Here is a 27,579-nt window from a genome sequence, read left to right as displayed (position 1 = left end):
GCTAAGGGGACAGAGGGACAAAGGGGAATCACTGCGGCAGAGCTGTTGAATTTTCAATTAGCAGAGGGCATAGAGGGCTGTGGGTGTTTCTTCCCTTGCCTGGCCAATATTTTACTGTGTTCATAGAGAAAGTGTTATTCCCACGCCCCCAGTCCTCGGGCAGGAAGAAAGAGGTAAAGGGGAGACGGGGTGTTAAGTGCTATGGGTGAAGCGCCTGTCCCCCAAAGAGAGTGATTCCTATGAGAGAAGTGAGCGAGGGAGTGGGCAGCTGGCAGCTGGCACAGATGGGGCTGTGATCCCTGGAAGCGAGCGAGGCACCACGGAGCATGGGGAGGCTGAGGAAACCAAGCTGCCAGACAGGCGTGGAGGAAGAGGGGGTGCTTATACGAAGCCACACGGTGCACAGAAAAGACTGCAAGACCGTGCACGGCATTTTTGCAGAGGCTGGTCTGGGTAAGGGCACCCCCCCCCCCACCCCCGGCTTTGTCGTTTGTGTTTTGTACTTTGTGCTCATCTGTGTTTCCCAAGTTCTCTTCACTGAGCACACAATTCTTTTGTGATGAAAAGTAATAATTTTCCTGTTGTAAAGAAAAGATTTATTTCTTGGCACAACATTGTAAATCAACTACACGTTAATAAAAAGAAATTTTTTTTTTTTTTTTTTTTGTCTTTTTGCCTTTTCTAGGACCGCTCCTGCGGCATACGGAGGCTCCCAGGCTAGGGGTCTAATCAGAGCTGTAGCCACCAGCCTACGCCAGAGCCACATCAACACAGGATCCAAGCCGCATCTGCAACCTACACCACAGCTCACGGCAACGCCAGATCCTTAACCCACTGAGCAAGGCCAGGGATTGAACCCGCAACCTCATGGTTCCTAGTCGGATTCGTTAACCACTGCGCCAGGATGGGAACTCCAATAAAAAAATTTTTTTAAAAGAGATGTATTCCCATGAGCATGGTATTGGGAAAATGGGTATGGGCGGGAGTAGGGGCCGGGAAGGAAGAGGGCAGGACAGATCTTTGGAAGATGTCTATGCGGGGCAAGATACGGGGCTGGTTTTTCCCATCACCTCTATGCCCACAAAAGGCCCAAAGCCTCAGTCCCCCCCGAGATGGTGCTATGGGCTCAATGATATTGTTCCTCCCCCAAATCCATGTTGAGGTCCTAATCCCCGATGGGACGGCGCCCGGAGGTGGGGTCTCTGGGAGGTAGCTTAGGTCGTGAAGGTGGAGCCCTCTCGAATGGGATTAGTGCCCTTACAGAAAGAGACACAAGAAAGATGACCTCTCGCTCTGCCATGTGAGGACTCAGCAAGAAGGCGGCCATCTGCAAGCCAGGAAGAGAGTCCTCAACAGAAACCGAATCTGCCAGCACCTTGACCTTGGACTCCCAGCCTCCAGAACTGTGAGAAAATAAGTGTTTGTGACTTAAGCTCTCCGGGTCTGTGGTATCTTCTTAGGGCAGCCCGAACGGAACAAGACAGGGGGCAAGACTACGAAAGAAAGGAGGGGGATGGGAAGAGGAATTGGATCCCACCTTCGGATGGGAAGCTGATGCAACCCCGGCTCATGGCTCTGTCTGGGCATCACCACCCAGGAACTTGCTGACCTCAGAGAAACCACCTGGGGCCATGATTTAAATGCAGATTCCTGGGCCTTTTCCCACACATGAAATTAGGAAGTCTGGGGTTTGGGCCAGTGTCTTAGGCCATTCTTGTGTGCATTAAGGTTTGAGGAGCAGGGGAGAGACAGAAGACACAAGAAACAGCCAAGGGTGAGGGGCCTGTGAGCAAAGAGGGGGTGTGGTTCAGCTGTCGGGAAGGTTCCTCTGAGAACAGGAGTGGGTGCCATGTTCCTGGGCTTCAGGGACAGACAGACCTGGCCCTGTCACCCTAGAGTCACTGTATGAGTTGATATAGCTTTTCAGACATTTTTTTTTATCTTTTTTTTTTTTGTCTTTTCCAGGGCCACACCCACAGCATATGGAGGCTCCCAGGCTAGGGGTCGAATTGGAGCTGTAGCCTCCAGCTTACACCACAGCCACAGCAATGCCAGATCCGAGCCGCATCTGCGACCTGCACCACAGCTCACGGCAACACCAGAGCCTTAACCCACTGAGTGAGGCCAGGGATTGAACTCGCAACCTCATGGGTGCTAGTCAGGTTCGTTAACCCCTGCGCCACGACGAGAGCTCCTCAGACATTTTTAATGTACAGATTTCCTCTCCATCTCGTTTTTAGATTCTTTGCAGGATATTTGTTGACGAAACAGACGGTTTGTCCCACGGGATGATCTTTTTAGGGACAATCTGATTGCATCACTCCCTTGCCCCAAATACTTGCCTGACCCCCCCAACCACAAGCAGTTCTCAAACTTCAGTGAGCGTGAAGATCACCGTGGAATCTTGCTGCAATCCACGTTCTCCCGCCCTTTCTCTGGAGATTCCAGTTCCATAGATGTGCGCAAGGGGCCCGGAATCAGCATTCTTAGGAAGCCCCCTGGTAAATCTGAAGCCAGTGGCCCACAGACCACCCGCACAGGAAACTCTGCCTCTCCCCCAGTTAACACCCAACAGACGACCTATATTAGTTTCCCAGGGCTGCCGTAATAGAGTGCCACACACCGCGGCTTACAGTCAAAGACACGTATTGACTCACAGCTCTGGAGGCTAGAATCTGAAGCCATGGTGTTGTCAGGAACGCACTTGCTCTAAAGACTCAGGGAAGATGCCCTCCTTGCCTCTTCCAGTTTCTGGTGTTGCCGCCAACCTTTGCCATCTTTGGCTGGTAGACATATCACTCGGTCGCTGCCTCCATCACCCCACCGCCTTCTTCCCGCAATGTCTGCATCTCTGTGTCCCTTCTTAGAAGACTGTCAGTCACACTGGATTAGGACCCCCTGAATGACCTCATCTTAACTTGTAAAAGACGGACATGCAAACAGACAACAGCCAGACCACATACAAAAATAGGTCTCTGAGAGTTCTCATCATGGCTTGCGGAAATGAATCTGACTAGCATTCATGAGGATACAGGTTCAATCCCTGGCCTTGCTCAGTGGGTTAAGGATCCAGTGTTGCTGTGAGCTGAGCTGTGGTGTAGGTTGCAGACTCGGCTCAAATTCCGAGTTGCTATGGCTGTGGTGTAGGCCAGGACCTACAGCTCCAATTCAAATCCTAGCCTGGGAACCCCCATATGCTGCAAGTGTGGCCTTAAAAAGACAAAAAAAAAAAAAAAAGGTCTCTGACCCACAATCTGCAGCCAGTGCAGGAAGCCAACCCATTACACAACAATACCTAAGACCTTGACCTTGGCCCTGCCTTTGCCTCTCCCACATTCTAATTTCCTTTCACAGCAAACCGCCTTCTGGGCCCCCCCAAAGGACCCCCTGTCCCCACTACTGTCAGAACACTAACACATGACACTGAGACCACCAGCAGCCTCCTCACTGATGCTAACACAGCTGGACGGGAGTGAGCACAGTGCCAGGCACACCTGCCCGAACACCCAGCATGCCTTGCGTCAGCCTAATACGTCCAGGTGCTTGATAAGCATTTGTGGTTAAACTGCATGGCCAAGCCTGTGAGTCTCCCTTTGTCCACCAGGAAGATTGTTTCCCATCCTTTCAGACCTCAGGGTGGGCTCTAGAGTCACCTGAAGGCTTCCTGACCCTACCCCACCCCAGGCCAAGGCTTCCCCCGACGTTTGACACACTTGTCTGAACTTTCTGCCTCCTTAGACGGGGAGCTCCCTGAAGCAGGTGTGTTTTTCATTTCCCCGTCCCAGCAAGACCTGAATAAATGCTCAAAAAGTATTTGCTATACTGGAGTTCCCTGGTGGCTCAGCGGGTTAAGGGTCTGGTGTTGTCAATGCTATGGCCTGGGTTTGATTCCTGCCCCGGGAACTTAGGCATGTTGCAAGTTCAGTTCCTTCCCCTGCCCCCCCAAAAAGGTTTGCTATATGGATGCTTCCTGAACCAAAAAAACCCCTCACATTTTCCCTGCTTCTTCCACATGCCACACTCACACCCACATCCCGGTAATGCCTGCAGGAACCTCCCGCTTATATGAACTCCTCCAAACACAAGGCAAGAGAAGCCCTACTTGCTGTCCGGGTCCATCCATCCTCCCACCTCCTGACGCTCCCTCCCCCTCTCTCTCCTGTTCCATACACATGACATTTACCAATTTTTAAAAAACTCACTCCAGCCATATGCTTTCCTCTACTCTGTCCCCTTCCTCTTCTCCACTAAGCTGCAGAGAGAACTGACGACACTCGGGTCTCCACCACTTCTCCATCCACGCCTCCTCCCTCCTAACGCGCGGCCATCTGCCCACACCGCCTCCCAAGGCCAATGACTTCTGGGAGGTTGAATCCAACCTTCACCTTTCGGTTCTCTTCCATCACCTCCTTCCTCCACCCCTCTCCCTGGGAGACGCTCTCTGCTCCTGCCACCCAAGACACAATCAGGTCCCTCCCTGCTTTTCTCAGCCTCTGGCTCTCTCGGTATGTCTGTCTCTCTTTTCCCCATTGGCCTCCCCCTTCTCTATCTCTAAAAAGACCCATCTCTAAATGTTGGCATTCCCCATTCTCTTCTTTCTTTCATCCTTATTTCTCTCTGGATGACCTTATTTACTCTTATTTCCAACTATCACCCTTAGATAATAACTCCCAAATTTATTTATTTTTTCTTTTTATAGCCGCACCTGCTACCACATACCCTCTCTCAAGAAGCTCCTGGAGGAGATGGTCCATTAAGACATAGAAATAAGCCAGACACAGAGTGAGAGTGAGGAAACAGAATGCTAATATTGAATCCAAGGAAGAAAATCCTAAGAATATGTATATGTGTTTGTGTGTGTGTGTGTGTAACTACGTCACTTTGCTATACACCAGAAACACTGTAAATCAACTACACTTCAATTAAAAAAGAAAGAAAGAGAATCCTCAAGACGATGGTGAAGAGAAATCCTGGGAGGAGAGCTATACCAAAGACTTAGAGGACATTGGTCCAGACTGAACAGAAGGACAAAGGGATCCAAGAAGGATGCCTCCAAGCCCTCACCCCAAAATGAAACAAGTGTGTTGAATAAACTTATAGAGAAGGAGTTCCCGTCGTGGCGCAGTGGTTAACGAATCCGACTAGGAACCATGAGGTTGCGGGTTCGGTCCCTGCCCTTGCTCAGTGGGTTAACGATCCGGTGTTGCTGTGAGCTGTGGTGTAGGTTGCAGACGCAGCTCGGATCCCGCGTTGCTGTGGCTCTGGCGTAGGCTGGTGGCTACAGCTCCGATTCAACCCCTAGCCTGGGAACCTCCATATGCCGAAGGAGCGGCCCAAGAAATAGCAACAACAACAACAACAAAAGACAAAAGACAAAAGACAAAAAAAAAAAAAAAAAAAAAAAACCAACTTATAGAGAAGATTTTCGACTCTGTCAGAATTTGGAGGTGAATTGTAGATAGTTATGTAGACAAGTAAGCAAGTTTTTTTTTAATTAAAAAAAAGAGGTAATTATTAACTCCAGGGAAAACAAAAGGCTCTATAAGAAAGAAGAGGCCAGCAGAGAATACTGCTTGGCTCAGCTTTAAGTAATATTTACTGAGTTATAATAATGCAAACACTGACCACCGGTTTCACAAAAAGGATGATAACTACACTGAGAGGGAAGGGGCTTGGGAGAGTCATTCTGCGAGAAAGGAGTGGGGGATTTCTTTACAGTAGGAAGTCAAGATCATCTAAAATAAAAATCGGAGTTCCTGTCATGGTGCAGTGGTTAACGAATCCGACTAGGAACCATGAGGTTGTGGGTTCGATCCCTGCCCTTGCTCAGTGGGTTAAGGATCCGGCATTGCCGTGAGCTGTGGTGTAGGTCTCAGACATGGCTAGGATCCCTCATTGCTGTGGCTCTGGCGTAGGCTGGCAACTACTGCTCCGATTAGACCCCTAGCCTGGGAAACCCCATATGCCGCAGGAGCGACCCAAGAAATGGCAAAAAGACAAAATAAAATAAAATAAAATAAAAATCAAGAAATGGAAGTGCGAGTGCATTGTTTATAAACAAGGTGGTAAGTAAGCAGAAGAAACAGCAAAAAGACGACAGCGTTCACCCTCGGGAAGTGTCAGAAAACAGAGAAGGAGGGGCAGAGATGTGCCGTGTTTCATTAGAAGCTTAATCCCACCACTTGACTTTCTGACCATGAAAAATAATATCAAGTGAAAAATAAAAAGATTGTACCGGCCAAATAAATCCTTCCGCCGTTTGTACTAAAGATCAGCCTGTGTTATCAGCCTATATGTCACTATCTGGATCTCAAACTGTCAGCGATATCAGTGAGGAAGGAATTCACCAGGATGCGTAATCCGAGCCCGCCAGGCAGCCTCGGTCTACACAGCACTCCAGTGTGCCTTCCTACCCCCGAAAAAATGCATCAGTGCTCATTAAGTCAAGCACCACTAATTGCTTTTTGACCAACTGCCAGCTTGATGGCAAGACACCAAAAACAGGGACAAAGACTGTTGTAGAGATGACAGCCCCTTTTAGGCGCTTTCCTTTGTGAGACAGAAGAGATGGTGGAAAACATCTGATTTCTGAAAGGTCCACAGAGGTACAGCAAATGCAGGGGTTGCCCTGCAGGCTTTCCGAGCACTTGCTAAGGATTTCGGGTCCAAGGTGGGGCTTCTGAGTTCCCTCGCCCTGAAGGGGCACCGTCCAAAGCACGATCTCAGAGCTGAGAAACCACGTTTTCTCCCTTTTTCTCCGATGCGGTCTTCTTGTTTACTGAATAGATGGATGGGTGGATGGACGGGTGGATGAAGGCCTATACCTGGGTAGGATGATTTACTCTTAAAATTTTTTCATTTTATTTTGGAGTTCCCGTCGTGGCACAGTGGTTAACGAATCCGACTAGGAACCATGAGGTTGCAGGTTCGGTCCCTACCCTTGCTCAGTGGGTTAAGGATCCGGCGTTGCCGTGAGCTGTGGTGCAGGTTGCAGACGCGGCTCGGATCCTGCGTTGCTGTGGCTCTGGCGTAGGCTGGTGGCTACAGCTCCGATTCAACCCCTAGCCTGGGAACCTCCATATGCCGCGGGAGCGGCCCAAGAAATAGCAACAACAACAAAGACAAAAGACAAAAAAAAAAAAAAAAATTTCATTTTTATTTTTTGCTTTTTAGGGCTGAATCTGCGGTATATGGAAGGTCCCAGGCTGGGTGTTGAATCGAAGCTGCAGCTGCCGGCCTACACCACAGCCACAGCAGTGCAGGGTCCTCATGGATACTGGTCAGGTTCATAACCCACTGAGCCCCCATGGGAACTCCCAGCAGATTACTTTTAGATATAATCCTTAGAAGCACGATCCCATGGTCCATGCCTGTTCTATGTTTCGCTTTGTTTCTTGGTGCTACTCACATAAGAACTGTACAGCAAAGGGAATATTGGCTATTTCTAGTCTAATAACCTAATAGTGTCAAAAAGTGCTCATCTAGGAAAACCAAATATGCACTCACTAATGCCACTGCCAAATCATTTCTGGAACTCCTCTTTGAAAATTCACTTTGGAGCTCAAAGCTCCAAGTTGAGAATGGACTCATGGGTGCCACATTATCATTTCTTAAGGATGGGTCTGGTTTTAAGAACCAGCCATAATCTGGTAAGTCGTTTCAAATTTATTTTATATTTATAGAAAACTTGTGAATGAAAAAAAAACTTGAAGAGCTGTTTAAATGCGCTTATTATTTTATTTAAATATATAATATTTTTTGGCCACGCCCATAGCATGTGGAAGTTTCCAGGCCAGGGATCAAGCACACACCTCCTCAGCAGCAACCCAAGCCACTTCAGTGACAACGCCTGATCCTTAACCCACTGCTCCACCAGAGAACACCTATATTTTTTTTAATTAAAGGAATATTTTTTTGGCTGCACACATGGGGGCTTGATGTGGAAGCTCAGTTCCCAGACCCAGTATTGAGCCTGGGCCACAGTGGCGAAAGGCCCAAGTCCTAACCACTAGACCACCAGGGAGCTCCCTAAAAGAGCTTCTTATTTTAAGAGCCCTCGAGCGAGTCCTCCTATAGTGCCCCATGGTAAGACCAAGCCCTACCTCCCTGTCACCTGCTCTGTCTGGTGGGGTTAAGGCCCCACAACGTATGCACCCACCTCCACCAGGAGCAAAGGCACCTTCTCAGCCCTGAATCCAATTATTCAAAAGAATTCCATGTGCCAGCAGGCTAGACACAAAACCCAGAAACTGTCATACTTCACAACACCAAATAAAAGGGTCTTGCCAGGGAGAAAGACGGAGTGTCTGAAGCGGCAGAGAAATTAGCGTTTGGCAGCAGCCATGGGCCAATGTGTCGGAGAAGAAATCCGGCTGCATGGGAGGGGGAGGGGAGAGGGGAGAAAAGAGGGCGGGGGAAGAAGAGGAGGAGGAGACAGAGGGGACACTGGGGCTGCAGGGGTGTGGAGGAGGGAGAGGACACACATGACTGGTGGGGCCTGGAACGCTGGGGCCCCCTCCCCAGTCCAGCCATCTGCTCTGGGACCTCCGGGGTCCAGAGGCACCGTGAAGCTTGGGCCCAGCAAACAAACCCAAAATGTCAGCTCCCGCACAAGGGAAAAGGAGAAGCTGCCATTTGCCTCTCACTTTGGCGAAGTGGCCGGGCCCCATCCCTGGAGCCTCACCTGGCTCAATGGAGCCCCTCCTGATGCTGCAATTAAAACCAGTGTCACAGGAGTTCCCATCGTGGCTCAGCGGGAAAGAATCTGACAAGTATCCATGAGGACACAGGTTTGATCCCTGGCCTCACTCAGCGGGTTAAGGATCTGGCGTTGCCGTGAGCTGTGGTGTAGGTGGAAGACAGAGCTTGGATCTGGTGTTGCTGTGGCTGTGGTGTAGGCTGACAGCTGCAAATCTGCTTCAACCGGTAGCCTGGGAATCTCCATATGCCACGTGTGTGGCCCTAAAAAGACAAAAAGCAAAAAAGCAAACCAAAAAAACCCTAGCGTCACAGATGAACTTATCTACGGAACACTAACAGACTCACAGACAGAGAGAACAGACTTGTAGATGCCGAGGGGGACGGGGGTGGGGAAGGGAGGAAGTGGGAGTTTGGGACTAACAGACGCAGCTGGTATATATAGGATGGATAATCAAGGCCCTACTGTGTAGCACAAAGAACTGTATTCAATATTCCACCATAAACCACAATGGGAGAAACTATAAAAAACTATATATATATATATATATATACACACACATACATACACGCATATGTGTATAACTGAATCAGTTTACTGTACAGCAGAAATTAACATTGTAAATCTTTAACAAGAAGATTTTAACACTTTAAGAAAATAAAATTTTCAAAAACCAGTGTCAATGCCCACTGGTCTTCATGGAGCCACCTCCTACAGAAAAGAGGGAAAATTTATCCTCTGCCTCAAAGAAAGTTTGCATTGTCCAGCGACAGCATCTCCTGAGGCTCCAGCCCGCAGTCTGGGAACTGGCACTAGGTTCCCGGGGAGAGCAATTCCAGACCCTTCGTCAAACCCATCTGGCTGTCTAAACTCCACTAGCAGAATTTGCATCCACCCTCCATGCCTCCCCATCTCACTCCGAACAAGCCAGCAAAAGCGCTCAGCTGCCGCACTGCCAGCAAGGCCACCCAGTGGTACAGGGGCTGGGGGAAAGGCGACCCTTGCTGGGGATCCAGAGGGGCCAGAGCTAGCAGGGAAGAGGACACAGGTCGAGGCTGCTGATCAGAGGGTTTCAGAATCTGCAGCAAACGACGGGGTTCCAGGCACTGCGACTGCGTTTTGATTCTCTCAGGGCTGCATTCCAGAGTGGGCGGGAGGGCGAGGAGAGGAGGAAAGAGAGGAGAGAGAAGCCACGGGGTGGATTTGGGGGCCCCATCCTGGAAGGCCTGGTGGGGCGGTGAGTTCTGTGCGCTCACCCCACCTGGGGGCCAGGAAAGGAACTGCAGCCTCTTTAAATCTATCAACCGCAACGACTGGATTAACTCTCTGGGCTTTTGTTTCTTGGGAGACCTGAGGCCCTTAGGCATGGGAGAGTCCTGGCTCTAAAAGACAGCACTTACGTGCTTGCTCTGGCATCAGAGAAAGACACCTCTGGAACGAAGACCCCCTCCGCAAACATCAGGCTGGCATCTCCACTGGGGGATCCTCTCCTGTGGGCCTCGCCGCCCCCAGCTCCCTTTAAACTGTAAATATTCTATGTCCCATGAAGAACAAACTATGACGGTGGCCACTAGCACACGCAGGAAAGGGCAAGGCGAATGAACAGAGCCAGAAGGAGTTATCTGTGGGGAAAGGACACGGCAGGATTCCTCACCCTGGTCCCCGTTCCCTGGCTGCTGGTGACACGGAGACACACAGACCCCAGGAGGGAACATGCCAGAAAGAAGGTGACCCAGCTTAGTGATTCTCTAATTTAACCAGGATGAGATCCAGCTCTGATCTTCTGTGACCTAAATACAAACAAACCCACCAAGACTCATGCACTGGTTCTGGCCCATTTGTGGGATGGCGGCCCACCCCTCAGAAGCTATGAAATACCCAGCTCTGTAGAGAGAGTATCTACAATGAGTACCTGCCCAAGGGCACCAAGGTGCTGCCCCCATCTCACCCAGGAATCCCTTTACAAGACAAGCGTGTTCACGGCCATTCCATGTTGCTTTTCCTTATGAGAGGGAGAGCCTCTGGTCCATGTAGCAGCAAAGCAGACGCTTCCAGGTCTCACAGGTGCACAAACTCTGCCCCGTTCCCCCCTCTGCTAGCGAAACAGGATTTCTGGAACTGTGCGATGCACTGTGAGTCCACAGTGGCCCTGGAAAGGGACTAAATTGCTTGCTGTCTGAGCCAGGGCAGACTTTTCACCTCCTAGATCCAAAGTTCCTGCCCCTTTAAATGAGGTTTAACTAGTGGGCATTCTCTGCTCTAGCTGACATTAAATTCATCTGGAAGCTTTACAAAACTATCTGGTCTCTCTCGGAGGTCTATTATGCCAGAATCACTAAGGATGGAGCGAGGGCACCTTTAGCATGTAAACCTCCCGGGTGATTCTGCTGTGCAGGCTGGTTGTGCAGCCCTGTGTGAGGTGCTCTCTGAGGGCCATTTGGCTTCCTTGGGTCTATAAATCTGACCCTAAAGGCAGCTCTCTCTTTCCCAGGAAGAGGCCTCCCTCCTAAACAGGGAGCAGGCTAATTAGGCGATTCTGAATGGGGGTGGGTGGGGAAAGGTCGCCCAGCAGGACAGGATACTCATTACCTGGTTCAGTTTGGAGGGAGGAGGAAAAGGGGTCCTAGGAAAAAACCGGATGATTGTCAGGGCCTCAGAAAATCTCTAGGAACAACCCAGAACTCGTCAGCCAACACCCCAAGATTAGGGGATAAACGGACTTACAAACACAGCTCACGGCAGGACAGGGAATCGAACCTGCATCCTCACAGATACTAGTCACGTTCATTACCGCTGAGCCATGACACGAACTTCCAGGAAAAGAGTTTAAAATGGAGTTCCCGTCGTGGCGCAGTGGTTAACGAATCCGACTAGGAACCATGAGGTTGCGGGTTCGATCCCTGCCCTTGCTCAGTGGGTTAATGATCCGGCGTTGCCGTGAGCTGTGGTGTAGGTTGCAGACGCGGCTCGGATCCCGCGTTGCTGTGGCTCTGGCGTAGGCCGGTGGCTACAGCTCCGATTCAACCCCTAGCCTGGGAACCTCCATATGCCGCGGGAGCGGCCCAAGAAATAGCAACAATAACAACAACAACAACAACCAAAAAAGACAAAAGACAAAAAAAAAAATAAAAAATAAATAAAAAATAAAAAATAAAATGACTAAGATTGTCACAGTCCCTCCTCCACCCTAATCGACTTTCAAGAGGGATAAGAGGAAGGAAGAAGTCCCTTTTCCAACTAGCTGCTCTGCATAATCATGCTTCAGGCATTCGCACGGGGGGGGGGGGGGGGGGGGGCGGCAGGGAAAGTAAGCTGTGTGGCCTTGGGCAGAGTCCTTAACCTCTCTGGGCCATGGTAGATTCATTCACAAATGGGGAGAGTCTTAATGGTGACAGGCTTCCTAGGGTTTCAGGGAGATTAAAGGAGTTAACACAGGGGCCTGGCCCTCAGAAAACAATCAGTGTGAAAAATCATTCACAAGGACAGTCCTCACAGCTAAACCCAGGGCGAAAACACTGGGTTTAAGAGAAATCAATTTCTCCCCGGCATGACTTCTCAGAATAACAGTATTGATAATAATAACGGCAGGGACCTTAAAGGTGGGAGGAGCCAATGAAAGAGCGGATGTGTGGACGGCTCAGTCCCCCCCACGCACATAAAGGGCATGTAATAAACATTACCTCTAAGTGTTATTAATAAGCACGAGGGGATCTTCAAGAGAAGAAGAGGAAGTGTAGTGCTTCCCAGACAGGTTTTTTCCCACAGAGCATCCTGCAGAATCGGTACAAGTCCGAAGCGTGTGCTGGGAAAAGCCCCAGAGAGGGGTGGCCATGTGTTTTCCAAACTCCACCACCAAGGGGCTGAAACAAAAGATCTAGGCCAGGGTGAGAGCTGCAGAGATGAGGTTATCAGAAAGAGGGCGCCGCAGATGGAAGAAAGTGCTGGGCTAGACGGAGGAGACGGCTGGGAACCCTCCCCTCCGGCTTTCCCACACCCACCTCTGGGACGGGGCAGGAGGCATCTAGGATCCAAAGAGCTGATATGACTGGACTTTGCCACTCCCTAGCTGTGTGGCCTTGGGCAAGTCACCGGGCCTCTCTGAGCCTGCTATCTTTACCTGTGCGATGATAATGGAATACGGGCTAGAAACGTGGGCGTTTCTAAGGTCCCTTCTGACGCCACGATTCTATGTTGACGTGCAGTTCTGCCCGAGGGGGAAGGCAGAGAAAAAGAAACAATATTTAAGCTAGGGTGTCTTCTAACCAGGATCCCTGATTCGAGGCTTATTCGGGGTGGTTTTCAGAGAGGTTCTGATGCCTGCTCCCTCCCTCAGCCACTGCAGTCCCTACGGATTGACGCATCTCACAGAGAAAAATGATGCCTGTCTGGCCAAGCTCCTACCTGTCCAGGGCGCGGGGGTGGAGAGAGAGGAGCAAAGGAAGGGCCTCACGTTAACCCCCTCTACAGCTAAAGAGTCCATTAAACCCATCATGCCAAATGGTCAGAGTTTTTCACAGAGGTCTGGGGACCATATTCCATATTACCCGTGACATCAGAAAGGGTTTTTGGTGCCACCAGGTACAAGCTGCAGTCTCAGAGATGGGCGGTGGAGCTAACATCCCGATCTTGGCAAAAGGCATACAGTTTGTGGGTGACCAGGGACAGAACAGCTGAAAACAGGAGTGTCCCAGGAAGTCCAGGGAACATCATCAACACACAGGGGAACTTCTCTTCCTTCGAACTTCTGTATGTTCTCTGCCTCAGGAGCGCCGCCCTTCCCACAGCCACAGGAATGGCCAACTCCCTGCTTGGCATCCCCGTGGAGACAGTCAAAGCCACAGTGGATGTCTGGACGGGCGTCCGTCACTCCCAGTGGAGCCCAAGCCTCCTCCCAGGGCTTGACTGCATGACTTACTTCCTCTAAACGGGAGTCAGAGTAACCATCCCCGCCCCCTCCATTTAATTTATTAAGCCGCTAAGAGACTCAAGGACCTACGTAGGACTTGCACATTCAGGTCGGGGCTCCTGGGCTGTGAACTTCTCACCCAGAGGGTGAACTCAGCAGTCAGTATCTCCCCATGTTACAGGCTGAGCCCTGGCCTGGTCCTCTGTCCTGCTCCTGTTCTTAATTTCCTGCTGGCAATTGTCTCTCCGATAAGTGCTGAACGAGGGAAAGGTATTATTTAATTGCCTTAGAGATATCAAGCCAGCCAGCGTGGAGGTTATCACCTCTCCAACCCCTCTATTCTCTGGCTCAAGGTTTGGTTACTTAGTTACTCAGCAAGCTGCAGAGGAAGGGGGCAGCCCCATGGGTGACGGGGCCCACTTCATCCAGCAGATGGAGGGGGAGGCAAAAGAACAGCCATTAGGACTCAAACAGGGACTGGAAACCCAGGGGAGCCACCAAGTCCAGGTGGCAGCAAAATCAAACAGCTCTTTGGAGGCACCCAAACGGGGAAAGGATGGACTCCATATCTGGATAAAATCAGCAGTAGTTCAAGACTCCAGTTTCTGCTGTCAAGGTCAAGGATGTTCAGACCCCACTCACCTGGCCCTGCAGGGGACACAGGCATGCCTGAGGTGGGTGGATGGGTCCAGGACTTTTTCCAGGCTGGACTCATCCCACCTGCCTCACAGGGGGAGGAAGGGAAAGAAGACTTCACAAGGAAAGGACCAGGAAGGGGGATTTCACTGTATCAGATCATCCGAGCTAAGAGCACTGCTGGAGCATCACGGAGAAGATGTGACTGCCGACTGATCTGAGGGCTGGACTCGGGCAGTTAGAGGCTCGGTGCCCTCCCCATCCTTGGAATGTACATCCCTCACCAGGAGCTATTTCAAAGATGCAGCCTCGAGAGCAACATAGACTTAGACCATCTGGACTGAATCCCATCAAGGCCTCTATGCAAATGTGTAAGATTCAGGCAGGCGGGCATAGAAATCTGTGCATCTTGCAGCCCCCAAGTTAAGCCTCGTCCCTGACTTTCCTGCTTCTCAAGCCTGCCATCTACCAATCTGGAGTGGCTGCCTCTTCCTTCATCCCTCCTTGCTCTCCACGTACAGGGGCAGCTTTTTTGAGTTTCACTTGGGAGACTCCAAGTGTTTGAAATTTACAGGCAGGCGTCTACGAATCACCCCAGCCAGCTGCCTTGAAGAAGAAATGGTTTTTCAGCTGATCCTTTACGGGCAGTCTGGTTCTGCTGGCCATACTCATACAAAACTAAAAGGAAAAAAAAAAAGCATTGTCCATCAGGGTTATCTGAGCAGGGGGCCAGGGGAGGGGGGCGTTGAGAGCCACTGTTTCAATTCTTATATAGATTGGAAAACAGTTTTTTTTGTTTGTTTGTTTGTTTTTTAATGACACAGGAGTTTGGCACCAAGAGTATAAGACTTTTGAAAAGACAGCATGGTCCCCAGGACAGGAATTTGAGGATGGAATGAGCATTTCCTGGCTCTTTGTTTCCCCGAAACCAGTGGTGTCATTGGTTTAAACTAGAAATGGCAACAGACGCTGTTGCAGCAGCTGTGCCCCACCCCAACCCCATCCCACCCCCAGCGTGTGAAGGTGCAGAGTTCTCTTGAGCTCAGTTCCACTCTGCATCCCTGGTACTCTGACCCCTCCCTCTTCCAGCTGATGCTGAGCACAGGCACCCTTCTTCTGTCCAGCTACCCGCCTAGCCCCTCTGCCCCGCACACAAGAGAGAATCGGGGTCCCAGATTGGCTGAGACATGAGGCAATCACACCAGGATGATGACTCGAGCCCCATCATGGCCCACATCTCAGAAAGAGTCACATCGGATGGTAACCCCTGATTTCCACTCTTGCAGTGGGTACCCCAAGATCCAGTTTGGCCCAGATAGAAACTAGCAGTTGATTCCTGCCTTACTTGGTGGTTTCCCTTCCCAGGTTGCTGAACCATCTCTAGGGCTCACAATACCCGCTAAACAGCCTCTGGACTGTAACTTGCACTGGTGAATTGCAGATCAGATAATAGCAGGGATAAGCGTGGACAGTCAGAGTCAGCTCAGCCCACAGAGAGCGCTGTAGTTGGCGTTTGCTTTCTGTCTCCCATCCCCTAAAACTATACTCGGGATGGTGAATGTGTGAGTGTGTGTGTTTGTGTGCGAGTGTGTGTGTGTGTGTGTGTGTACTTGGAGGAGGGTGAGGAAGGAGAGGCTGCAAGACTGATTATGACTTATTAAACCACTGGAACAGAAGCTGAATCATCACAGTCAAAAATAAATAGCTGTACCTTGATGTGACACAACTCCCACTTCTTGCACGTTTGTTTCCCCTTGCTCCCTCACAGCAGGAGGGGCTGTGCCTGGTGGGAGCAGCAGGTGCCCCCAGTCAAGGCTAAGGAAGAGGACTGGCTGTATGGCCACTGTGCCTCCAAGCTGTGAACTGGGAGGGTTGGCCTGAGGGCCCCCCTGCTGAGCGGCTGACTGCTCCCCCACGCCAGCTATGGAGCCCGAGTGCGGGTTCACACCCTGTGCCAGGGGCGCTGGCCACTGCTTGGAGAAGTACTTTCCCCTACAGCCGTTTTCTCCCAGGTCCCTCCCCTGGCTCTGCGCCTGGGGATGTCCCTCGGTTAGACTGACAGTGCTTTGCAAACTTGTCTGAATGCAGAGAAAGCAGAGGTCCTGGAGTGAGTCTGGGTCACCGGGCCACCACTCCAGCTGCCTGGAATAGGCTGGGTGAAACAACCAACTCTAGGAAAGCAGAGGGAAGACAGCGGGTGTCCCTGCCACGGGTCTTGGGGAGGCCGAAGTCACTTGACCCTTCACTTCTGCATGCGCATCTCCCTCTACCCCGGGTGACTGCGACCTCCTCCCGAAGCCACCCACAGGATGCTCCCCCACCTCCCAGCTCACCCCAGTCCGCCCACAGGACCCGGCAGGCGGAGCGAGCTGCAGTGACGTAATGGGGGGGGGGCCGCGGGGAAATGAGCCGAGGGGCCCGCGCTCGGCACAGCCAGTCCAGGCGGCGCAGCCACCCGCGCGCGCGCTCCGTCACCCACACCCGGAGCCTCGGTCCGCGGCTCGGCGCCCGGGATCCGCGGGCCCGGCGGGCTCTGCGCGGCGCGACAGGCGAACGTAGCTGAGCGGTTCTGGACACCAAGCGCCGGGTGCTGGCCAAGCGGCTGAGCGTCTGGGCGCCGGGCTGGGGACAGCCGTTGGGTGCCGGGAGCCGAGGTGGTGGATTGCAGCGGAAAAGCAAAGGTGAGATGTGTGGGAGTGCGTGTGTGTGTGTGTGTGCGTGTGTGTGTGTGCGTGTGTGTGTGTGTGAGAGAGAGAGAGCACTTGGGCACCTGAGTGCATGTGCGCCGCAGGGTGGTGCGCGCCGCGATGCGCCGGAGTGTAGGTCCCCGGTACGTGGTTCTCCACCCTTGTGCTTATTTGGGGTGGGGGGCGATATTGGTGAGAATGAACGACAGCAGTGTCCCGCTATGAGTGGGGCGCAGTGAGTCGTGTGTGCTGGAACGGACGTGTCCGCACCGCTGCATGCTGGTGAGCGTGGCATGCGCCCTTGTCCAGTCCTGGTCCCTCAGCTGCGTGTCCAGGTAAGAGCTGCAACGGGGACAACTTCTCTCCCAGGCGCCTGCGAAAGAGCCCCGATGCGCGAAGAGCGAGGCCGGCGTGGGAGACACGGCCGGAGCTCCCGCGGGCGCATCTCGGGATCCGAGCCTGTGAGGGGCAGGCGGCGGGGCAGAGAAAAGCGAGGTTTCTCGCTTCTTCTTCCTGGTCCGGCCTGGGAGACTGACCCCAAGGGCGGTGCAGGGTCTGCTCCCCCAGCGCCTAGGCGGAGAGGACAGTTTGCCTGGGTTTGGAGAGACCGAGTCTCCGAGGGTCCCGCCGGCCAAATCCTTAAGCGGCTGTCGCCGGCTCACAGCAATCCCTGACGCCCCAGCCCCGCTCCGCCCTGAGCCCCGCTCCATCTCTCCCTCCTCCTCCTGGACATAGCATGGAATCCTTAGGAAACCCTTGGGTCTGATGGCTAGCCAGTTAGATGGCGAAGAGGAGGATCTTCTGTGCCAGCCTGGGGAGCCAACTGGGCCGTCTGGAGTCTCACCTCTCCCCGATGCCCTTCCGCCAGCGCAGCCTCGGCTTTTCCTAGGAGCTCTAGCGCCGCGCTGGCCCGAACCTAGCTGTTGACTCCCCCCGGTGGGGCTTACGCTGCAGCTACTAGAGACCCACTTAGGTTTCGGAGGCCAAGAGAAGAGGGGGTGGGTGTCTGAATGGGAAAAGATGCTGGGGGAACAGAAATATTGAAGCTGAATGAGATTTAGGATCACCCAGGGTGCGCAGTCCCCATCCCAACATTCGGTTCTTGGGCAGGAAACCACAGCCCCTCAGGAAGGGGAAGGATGCTCTGGACCATTCTTAGCCTCCTCTCCAACAGAGCTGGACTCGGTTATCAGAGGAAACCAACGACAAGGCATTTCCAGTATCTAGCAGTTCTTAGGTTGGAAAAATAAAGCAGAAAACCAAACTTCCTGGTGCATTTAACTTAACCACAATTTAGCAAGTAGTGATGCCTGGCATTGGACTCCACGTTCACACAAATGAAGCCTAATTCACTCAGAGACCTTAGGCAGCTGAGTTCATTGTTGATGAAATAAGATTCACTGTGATTCGAACTCTCGTTTCTTCTTTGGAGGAGACTTCTCACTCTGGACTGGCTCCCCACCTTCACCAAGCTCTGAGCTCTGTCTATTGCTATTTCTCTCAAAAATAGAGAAAGCTGCTTCTCGTCTATTTCAGGAAGAAAAAAAAAAAAAAAAAAGACCCTATGTAATTCCTTCCCACTGAGCGAGACTCTGGCCAAAAAGGCAGAAAGGGCTTCAGGTCAGTGTTGAACCCTCCCTCCCCCGTCTGTGCCATCATTTCTATCCCCAAAGCGCTAGACAGAGCTTCTCCAGCCCAGGGGTCTTCAGTTGTTCCCAGACACTGGAATGTGATCTTGCATGTCACATAGATGGGACCCTGGAGATGCTAGTGATTAATGTACACTCCAACGCAGGCAGCTTAAATGGGATTCTGGGTGGAAGAATTAAAGTAACTAACGAGACAGAAATGATGTTGGAAACAACCCAAGTTAATTCAGAGACACCAAAAATGGCTTCCTCTACATTTAACAGCTGTCAGTCCATGCTTTTTACCCAATGCAGACATTGACTCCTGGGTCCCCCAAGTACTTTACTGACAGATCAGCCCCGAAGCCCAGACCCTGCTTTACAGACAGTCGTATGGTGGGAAAATTGGCACAGAAAGGATAAGCGATGCACCTTGCGGTGCAGAATGAATCAGAGGCAAAGGTGGGCGAGGATCCTGAAGCACTTGTTGCTGGCTGAGCCTCTCCAAGCATAAAGGAGCAATCTCCAGTCTTCACTCGGGCACCAGGAAAAGTGACCTGCTCCTGCTCGGGGGAAATGCGTCTGCCAAGTGAACTATTACCACCGTGTGCTGATCACATCACCCCTTTTCCATCTTCCCTCTCCCCAGAATGACCTCTTCCCTGCCCTCCTTGCTCCATGCATTCAAGACCCAGTTCAAACGCATCTCTTGTGAAGCCTCCTCTGAATCCCCCTGGAGCTTTCTTCCTTTGTTCATACCTCCAGGCAATTCACACAGTCTGTGCAGTGGCTTCCTGCCTCTCTCCCTCCTAGGTTGTCACCTCCATGTCTTGTTCATTCCTCTATCCCTGGTATCCAGAACAAAGAAGCGCCCCCCCCACTGAGATTTCTTGGAATGACTATAGATAAATTATTTAAGTACATAATGAGCTATTGCTATTGTTTTCCGTCTTAGGCCAAGCCAATAGCGCTACAATCATTTTCTCAGCATGGAGGGAAAACTGGAGCCACCTGCTTCAAACCAAAGCCCAATTATCAGCCACTAGTTTTCCAAACCACTCAGCAGCAGCTGTGATGCTGTGACAAGTGCAGAAGACTTGGGTGGACCGTGTTCAAATCAATCCCAGCCCCACCAGTTAGTTATGTACAAGGTTCCTTAAACTCCCTAAGCCTCAGTTTCCTCATCTGTAGCATGGGGATAATTGTCCTCCCCTCATAGGACGGTTGGGAAGATCAAGGGAAATGGTGCTTGCGAAGGAATTGCAGCGGTGCTTGGAATTCACATCTGTGAATAAGCCTGCCTCCCTCACCCCTGATTATCCTTAATCAGGAAACTGCAGGCAAATTGTCTGGGATGTGAGAAGATGAGCCATTCTACTGAGGGACTTGGGAAAGGACAGTCCAAGACATGAGGAGGTCAGGTACTGGGTATTGGAGAAACAAAAATAGAAAAAAAACAAAAACAAGCATCCATTTTAACAATAAAAACAAGGCAGATTTTTACTTCTAATATTTAAGACTATAAACTGGGAGTTTCCTGGTGGCCTAGCAGTTAAGGACTTGGTGTTGTCGCTGCTGTGGCTCAGGTTCGGGCCCTGGCCCAGAAACTTCTGCAAGCTTCAGACATGATAAACTGGCTCATTATGTAGGCAGATTTCAATAAATTAGAAATAAATACGATGGTAGTTGAAAAGAGGGGAAAAGATAACATTTTTTAAAGTTCGGATTATGAGCCCAGCGCAACGCTAGATGTTTTCATCACTTACCTTTCATGACACCCCCATGTTAACGAATGAGAGTCAGAGTGAGCGGTTAAGTGCCAGGCACAAGGTACACGGGCTGCATGGTAGAACCCTAGGTTTTTTCATCTCTGAAGTCTGGGATTTTTCCACTATGGGATTTTCAGAATGGAAAGACTCCAAAGCAATCAGCAAGTCAGCATAAATCTCCTCAAGGGGAAAAGGCCAGGAACGCCAGTGTGAGACACTGCTGAGGCCAGACTCCCCCAGGTTCAGCCTCTGTACAGTTTGGACCAGTCAACTTGTTAGGAACGGCATTGCAGTACAGTCACAGCTGTCTCCTACATGTGCGTCACTAAAGATGACACGATAAACTGTGATGACTTAAACCTTTCCCCACTACTGGGAAAACAACTGAAAAAGTCTGCACGCTGAGGAGAATGGGCTGGGAGATCTCGGGCTCCTATGGACGATAACACACTTTTTCGATTGTAGAGTGTCTGAGAGGGCAAACCAGAAACGTGGAAGGCTGGCGAGGGCTTAGGTAGCCTCTGACTGTTGAAGCAATCTTCCTTTTTTCCTTGCAGATGTCACAGTGGATTCTTTGCCTCCAAGACCCATTAAGGTGAGAGTCAGCTCTCTGGCTGGTTGGAACTAGCCTGGGACTGTCAGGCAGCCATGGATATGGCGTATGAGCTACTCAACGGGAGCCAGCCGTGGCTTTCCTCTCCATTCGACCTCAATGGCTCCGTGGCAACAGCCAACAGTTCAAACCAGACGGAGCCATACTATGACCTGACCAGCAATGCAGTCCTCACGTTCATATATTTTGTGGTCTGCATCATTGGCCTGTGCGGCAACACGCTTGTCATTTATGTCATCCTCCGCTACGCCAAGATGAAGACAATCACCAACATCTACATCCTCAACCTGGCCATTGCCGATGAGCTCTTCATGCTGGGCCTGCCCTTCCTGGCCATGCAGGTGGCTCTGGTCCACTGGCCCTTTGGCAAGGCCATCTGCCGGGTGGTCATGACTGTGGATGGCATCAATCAGTTCACCAGCATTTTCTGCTTGACCGTCATGAGCATTGACCGGTACCTGGCTGTGGTCCACCCCATCAAGTCGGCCAAGTGGAGGAGACCCCGGACAGCCAAGATGATCAATGTGGCCGTGTGGGGCGTCTCTCTGCTGGTCATCTTGCCCATCATGATATATGCCGGGCTTCGAAGCAACCAGTGGGGGAGAAGCAGCTGCACCATCAACTGGCCAGGCGAGTCGGGGGCATGGTACACGGGGTTCATTATCTACGCCTTCATCCTGGGGTTCCTGGTGCCCCTCACCATCATCTGTCTTTGCTACCTGTTCATTATCATCAAGGTGAAGTCCTCCGGAATCCGAGTGGGTTCCTCCAAGAGGAAAAAGTCTGAGAAGAAGGTCACCCGGATGGTGTCCATTGTGGTGGCCGTCTTCATTTTCTGCTGGCTCCCCTTCTACATCTTCAATGTCTCTTCGGTCTCTGTGGCCATCAGTCCCACCCCAGCCCTTAAAGGCATGTTTGACTTTGTGGTGGTCCTCACCTATGCTAACAGCTGTGCCAACCCTATCCTCTATGCCTTCTTGTCCGACAACTTCAAGAAGAGCTTCCAGAATGTCCTCTGCTTGGTCAAGGTGAGCGGCACAGATGATGGGGAACGGAGTGACAGTAAGCAGGACAAATCGCGGCTGAATGAGACCACGGAGACCCAGAGGACCCTCCTCAATGGAGACCTCCAGACCAGTATCTGAACTGCCTGAACATTCAATCCAGAAAATGCCCCAGTGCTGCCCAATGGCCATGTGCTCCCCACCCCCACCCCTTCCTTCCTCTCACCCATCACACCTGGCTTCTAGAATAGGGACTTAATCGCTCAGCATGAGTCCATTTCAGAGAACAATGTTTGAGTCGGCTTGTCTGAGTGAATGATAATGTCTTAAATTGATTACCCTCCCCCAAAAGCGAACATTTCCATGCAGACAGACTATTCAGCTCATGCCTGGGTGTGATCTTTAGAAATACGGAGGCTCAGCAAAAAGAGAAAACGCTACCCCTGTGTTTGTGTGTTTAAAACCCAATAGATAATCTTGTGGTCTCACATTTATATTTGCATATTTCTATCTGGTCCCTGTACAGTCATGACCTATGTTTCCTGAGTTCAAGTACACAAGTAGCAAGTTCAAATGTGCATAGTGTAGGTGGACATTTATTTCAATATGGTACCCGTGGAAATGGACTTAACCATGAAGCCAATAAAGTTTAAGCTTCAGGGATCGCTCTTGCTTGGGCAGTATGTTCACCTGGCCACATGTTTTTGCATAAAAAAAAAAAAAAACTGTAAAAGTAAGATATTTTTGTATTCTCTTTCTTAAAAAGTTCTCCTTAAATTGTATAAGCTTCCAACCTCACAAAACCTGCCTCCACCCTTGGATATTGGCTTCATTAATTGCACACAAAGTTAGATTAAAGCAAAAAAGGGAGAGGGAGGAGATATTTCAGGACCCAGAACATAAATTCATGTGTTTTCTCTTCTTAGATATAATCAAATAATTCTTAATCTCCCCCAAAGGACTTAAAAGGGTTGTGGTCATCGATCATTGTACTTATCAAGACAAGGCCTGCTTTGTTATAAGACTGCATTTGTTTTCTTCTCTAATTGCTTTAATTTTTCTCAGGGAGCCGCCGAGGCGAGTGAGGTTGGATGGAGATCACTAACATGAAAGGCAAAAAAATGGACAATAATTCTTGTAGGGTAATTTTACTCTCCCTACCAAGAAAGTGAATAAGAAAGAAGCAAAATTAGACCTTTATAAGAAACCATAAAATTGGGTTTTTTTCTCTTTTTTTCTTTCTTTCTTTTTTTTTTTTTTTTTTTTCATAATGCCAGACATGGCTTCCTAATGGAAGAAAATGGAAATGGAACTTAGGAACTCCTCAAAGGGGCTTTTTAAGAACTTGATACAAAGCTGGGCATTAAGAAAATCACAGTGCCCACCAAAGACCTGGGGACATTGTTCCTAAAATGTCAGCCAATAAATACGGCATGTAGGGGTGTGTAGGTGTGAGTGTTGGAGGGAGCCCCGTCGCTCATAGGTACGGCCCTGCCACCTTCCTCACCCACGACACACACAGTAATCACTGACCTTGGATCCACAGATTCCCTGAGCTATTCCTCAAACGCTGTTCTAGACAGCACTTCACACCATCAGTGACATCTTTTTCTGTCCCTGAAACTGTAGGTGGGCTTGTATACAAATGATAGGAAAAGAGATGATACCCATTTCATTAACCGATGACAATCTTCAGGGTATGAAGAAACAGACCCCTGGCTGTCAGAAGGATGGCATCACCTCTAGGTTTATCTGAAAGCCTCACTCTAAGGCTCTCACATGCGCCTTTTACCATCTTCATTTAAGTAGGTATTTTTGGCTGTGCCTATGGCATGTGGAAGTTCCCAAGCCAGGGGTCAAACCTGCGCCACAGCAGCGACCTGAGCCACAGCAGTGACAATGCTGGATCCTTAACCTGCTGAACCACCAGGGAACTCCCTAAGTTTTTACCATATTTGCAATTAAGCTTGCCTCCTCTCGCTCCCTAAGCAAGGACTGGCTGACAGTCAGAATGACCAAGAACTCCACCTGCGGTTGCTGTGCTGCCTTTCTTCTGTCTGTATAATTCATGCCACCTCATTCTCAAACTGTGGCCAAGAAAAGATGTGCAATGAGATTTATGATAAATCGGTCTGTGCAAAAATAAAAAGAAGTACAATTATAAGATGAGGCTATAGGGAAAGGTTCTACAAAAATGCATGCAGTAAAATTCCACATGGTTTTCCTAAAGGAAAGATCAGCTACAAGGTCAGCTTAGGACTTCCTAGCAGCCACACCTCATGCGGACTGACTCCTCCTCCTCCCCTTCTTCCTCCTCCTTCTCCTTCTTCATAAAAACAAGTGAAGATTTGCAAAGAAATGCTTTAAACCCAACTTGACCATTACTATAATATGACATGTTCCTGGGTCTTTGCATAAATGCCGACACTGACTTGAGAGAAATGATTCCCAGGCATCAGAAATTGGTAAAAATAACATCAGGATAGACTAATTCTATAGCCATGTGTGCCCCTGCCATCACAGAAAATGCCTGCAAGGAGGCCAGGAGAAGCCACCTAAAGTCTTGAAACAAAATGTACACCCAGGTAGATAGTGGGTCCTCCTGAGCAGGATGGCCATTCTACAGCTACCTGATGGGGCCTTTAAGACTGATGCTACAATTCTGTCCAGATAAGCAGTCTGGTTTCTGCTCTATGAAGGGGTATTCTCCACTTTGTGAAATGTCTCTTTCTAAGATGATTTGTTCTCCAATTGTTTTCTCTTCTCCAAAAGAGGGAATAAACATTTTTGTTTAAATGTTAGCACAATTTGGAAGTTCCCAATGGGGCTCAGTGGTAAACGAGCCCGACTAGTATCCATGAAGATGTGGGTTTGATCCCTGGCCCTGTTCAGCGGGTTAAGGATCCAGCAGTGCCGTGAGCTGTGGTGTAGGTCGCAGACATGGCTCAGATCTGGTGTTGCTGTGGCTGTGGCGTAGGCTGGCAGCTGCAGCTCCAAGTCAACCCCTGGCCTGGGAACTTCCATGTGCTGCTGGTGCGGCCCTAAAAAGCAAAAAAAAAAAAAGCGTTAGCAGAATTTAAATTCCAAAATGTAATCTTCACCACCACTCAACATGTAATTTTGAAGACATCCATGCTGGATGCCAGGAGAGAATAAAAAGCAGGGCATCTCATTGATTTGGGGACCTCTGATCATTTGGATTCTAATGCAAGGTAAGTATTACCTTCCATCACCGCGTGTAGTTAAGAGCTGATTTAAACCTAAGTGGATTTAGTGAGAAAGGTATCAGGAGAGATGATCGGACATTGGGACCTGTGTCGAATGATGCTAGCTGTGTTTCAGTAACACAGAGAGTTGAGTAATATTGGACATGGGGTTGGAACTTTGGCGAGGTTCATGCCATAGCTTGGAACAGTCTAAGAAGACACAGGAAGAGGACACAGGAGGAGGGAAGGATACTGTATTTCTTTCTTTTGCTTGTTTTTATGAAGAAGAAGAAAAAGGAGGCGGAAGAGTGATTCTGCATTAGTTGTGACTGCTAGGAAGTCCCTAGCTGACCTTGTAGCTGATCTTTAGTAATCGTGTGTGATTTTATTGCATGCATTTAAAAAAATTTCATTTTATTGAAGTATAGGTGATTTACAATGTTGTCCTAATTTCTACTGCACAGCAAAGTGACTCAGTTATACACACACACATATATGTGCATTCTTTTTCGTATTCTTTTTCATTATAGTTTATCACAGGTTATTGAATATAGTTCCCTGTGCTGTACAGTAGGACCTTGTTGTTATCCGGTCTAAATATAATACCTAATTGCATGCATTTTGTGTCACGACTTTCCCTTCGGTCTCATGTTATAATTGCACCTCTTTTTGTTTTTGCATAAACGGATTTATCTAGCATAAATGGTATGCAGAGAAGGAAACGTAGGCTGATGGCTGGGACTTCCAGAGCTGGCAGTGAGCTGGAGTCGATTTGCTTACATAAATTCAACCTCTTCTCCATGACAGAATACAAGTATTGAAGCCTTCAGCCCCAGCTGCCCTAAAGAGGAGCATCTTGCTAGGAAAGAGTACAGCCTGGTCAAGACAGATGTTTGTCACCAGCTCCAGATGCGGCTGCGCAATCAAGACAGTCGAGTTACCATGAAAGACAGAGATGAACTTTGGCCTTGTTGAAGAAAGGTGGCAAGAGAACCGTCACAAGATTCTATAGTGGGATGGGGAAGGTCCAGTGAGTGTTTTTGAAACACATCACAGAAATTGCAATAGGCAAACCAAGCATTTGAGTTTAGTCATAAATAATAACTTATACAACTTACAATCAGTCGTTTGTCTAATGCTTTTTTTTTTTTTTAAACAGCTGCACCTGCGGCACGTGGAGGTTCCCAGGCTAGGGGTCGAATTGGAGCTAGAGCTGCCGGCCTACACCACAGCCATGGCCACGCCAGATCCGAGCTGCATCTGTGATTTACACCACAGCTCACCACCACACCAGATCCTCAACCCACTGAGCGAGGCCGGGAATCGGACGCAAGTCCTCATGGAGACTAGTCGGGGTCTTAACCCACTGAGGCACAACAGGAACTCTCTTTAACTCATTTTTTTTTTTTTTTTGCCAGATTCAAAACCAGCAAATTTCCTATTGAATGTTCTAGAAAAGGAAACCTTCACCTAAGTGGTCATCTTGCTTCTAACATGTGAATTTCTGGGGATGTTCCCATAGGCAGAGCCTCCAATTTTTTTTTTTTTTCTAGCAGTAGGCCCCAGGGACTGTATTCTACTTAGAGCTGAAAAGCTTTTGTAGCTGTGTTACCCAAGACAGCAGACGTCGGGGCAGCTCGAGGCCAGCTTTTCACACCTCCTACTCCCATGACTGCCCACCCTTTCCTTTAACTCAGCGGTGGCCCAACACAGTCTGGGCATCTCGTTTTCTCCTTTCGACGCGTCAGGTTGTATGTATCTGGACTATGCTTAAAAATAGAGCTAAATATTAACCAAGATTTAACCAAGCTGAATTTAAAACATTATCAATTCTCCTAAGATGGAAAGTGAGTATAACATCATTAAATGAACTGTTGCGGTGGCTTGATCACTGTTCCCGTAGGACAAAAATTTTCAGCGTGAAAGAGCTGATGACACACTCAACTTCAGGTGGCGGAGAGGGAATTTATTTGGAGAAGGAAAGGCTTTATTTTCTCCTCTTTCTCTACCTTCCTGATATTATTGAAGGGCCAGTCTAGGGGGAGGGGGAGACCTCTTTACCAGGATCTGAGTCTGCTCGAGAGGGGGGGACTTAATTGTGATCCCGATCCTTCGAGAACTGAGAACAGAAAAGGAATGCCCTGGTTAGAGATAAAATTGCCCGATCCTTTTAGAAAAGCCAATTGAGGACTGGGACGAAAAGCCATTTAAAAAGAAATCTGAGGGAGTTCCCATCGTGGTGCAGTGGAAACGAATCTGACTAGGAACCATGAGGTTGCAGGTTCGATCCCTGGCCTTGCTCAGCAGGTTAAGGATCCGGCGTTGCCGTGAGCTGTGGTATAGGTCACAGACGCGGCTCGGATCCCGCGTTGCTATGGCTGTGGTGTAGGCCGGCAGCAACAGCTCCAATGGGACCCCTAGTCTGGGAACCT

The 27,579-nt window shown here is 49.8% G+C and overlaps 2 protein-coding genes across 13 annotated transcripts in view; one reads left to right on the top strand and one right to left on the bottom strand.

Moving 5' to 3' along the window:
- The window catches only part of SLC39A11 (solute carrier family 39 member 11), a 445,093-nt gene that overhangs the window by 398,895 nt on the left and 18,619 nt on the right, over positions 1 to 27,579 (bottom strand). The gene's annotated exons all lie outside the window — the stretch shown is intronic.
- On the top strand, positions 16,676 to 22,604 carry SSTR2 (somatostatin receptor 2). 2 transcript variants are annotated; one of them, XM_005668643.4, is made up of 2 exons: positions 16,676 to 16,921; positions 20,882 to 22,604. In XM_005668643.4, the coding sequence occupies exon 2, from the start codon at positions 20,973 to 20,975 to the stop codon at positions 22,080 to 22,082; it is 1,110 nt and encodes a 369-aa protein (XP_005668700.1). In that variant the 5' UTR covers positions 16,676 to 16,921; positions 20,882 to 20,972; the 3' UTR covers positions 22,083 to 22,604.

Source organism: Sus scrofa, chromosome 12 (genome assembly GCF_054392235.1).
Source record: "Sus scrofa isolate SSC_HxYL_T2T_F1_AM1 chromosome 12, Sscrofa_HxYL_maternal_Yorkshire_Landrace_v2.0, whole genome shotgun sequence".
Taxonomy (NCBI): Eukaryota; Metazoa; Chordata; class Mammalia; order Artiodactyla; family Suidae; genus Sus; species Sus scrofa.
Note: the sequence above shows the minus strand (reverse complement) of the source record. Positions and strands in the feature narration are given on the sequence as shown.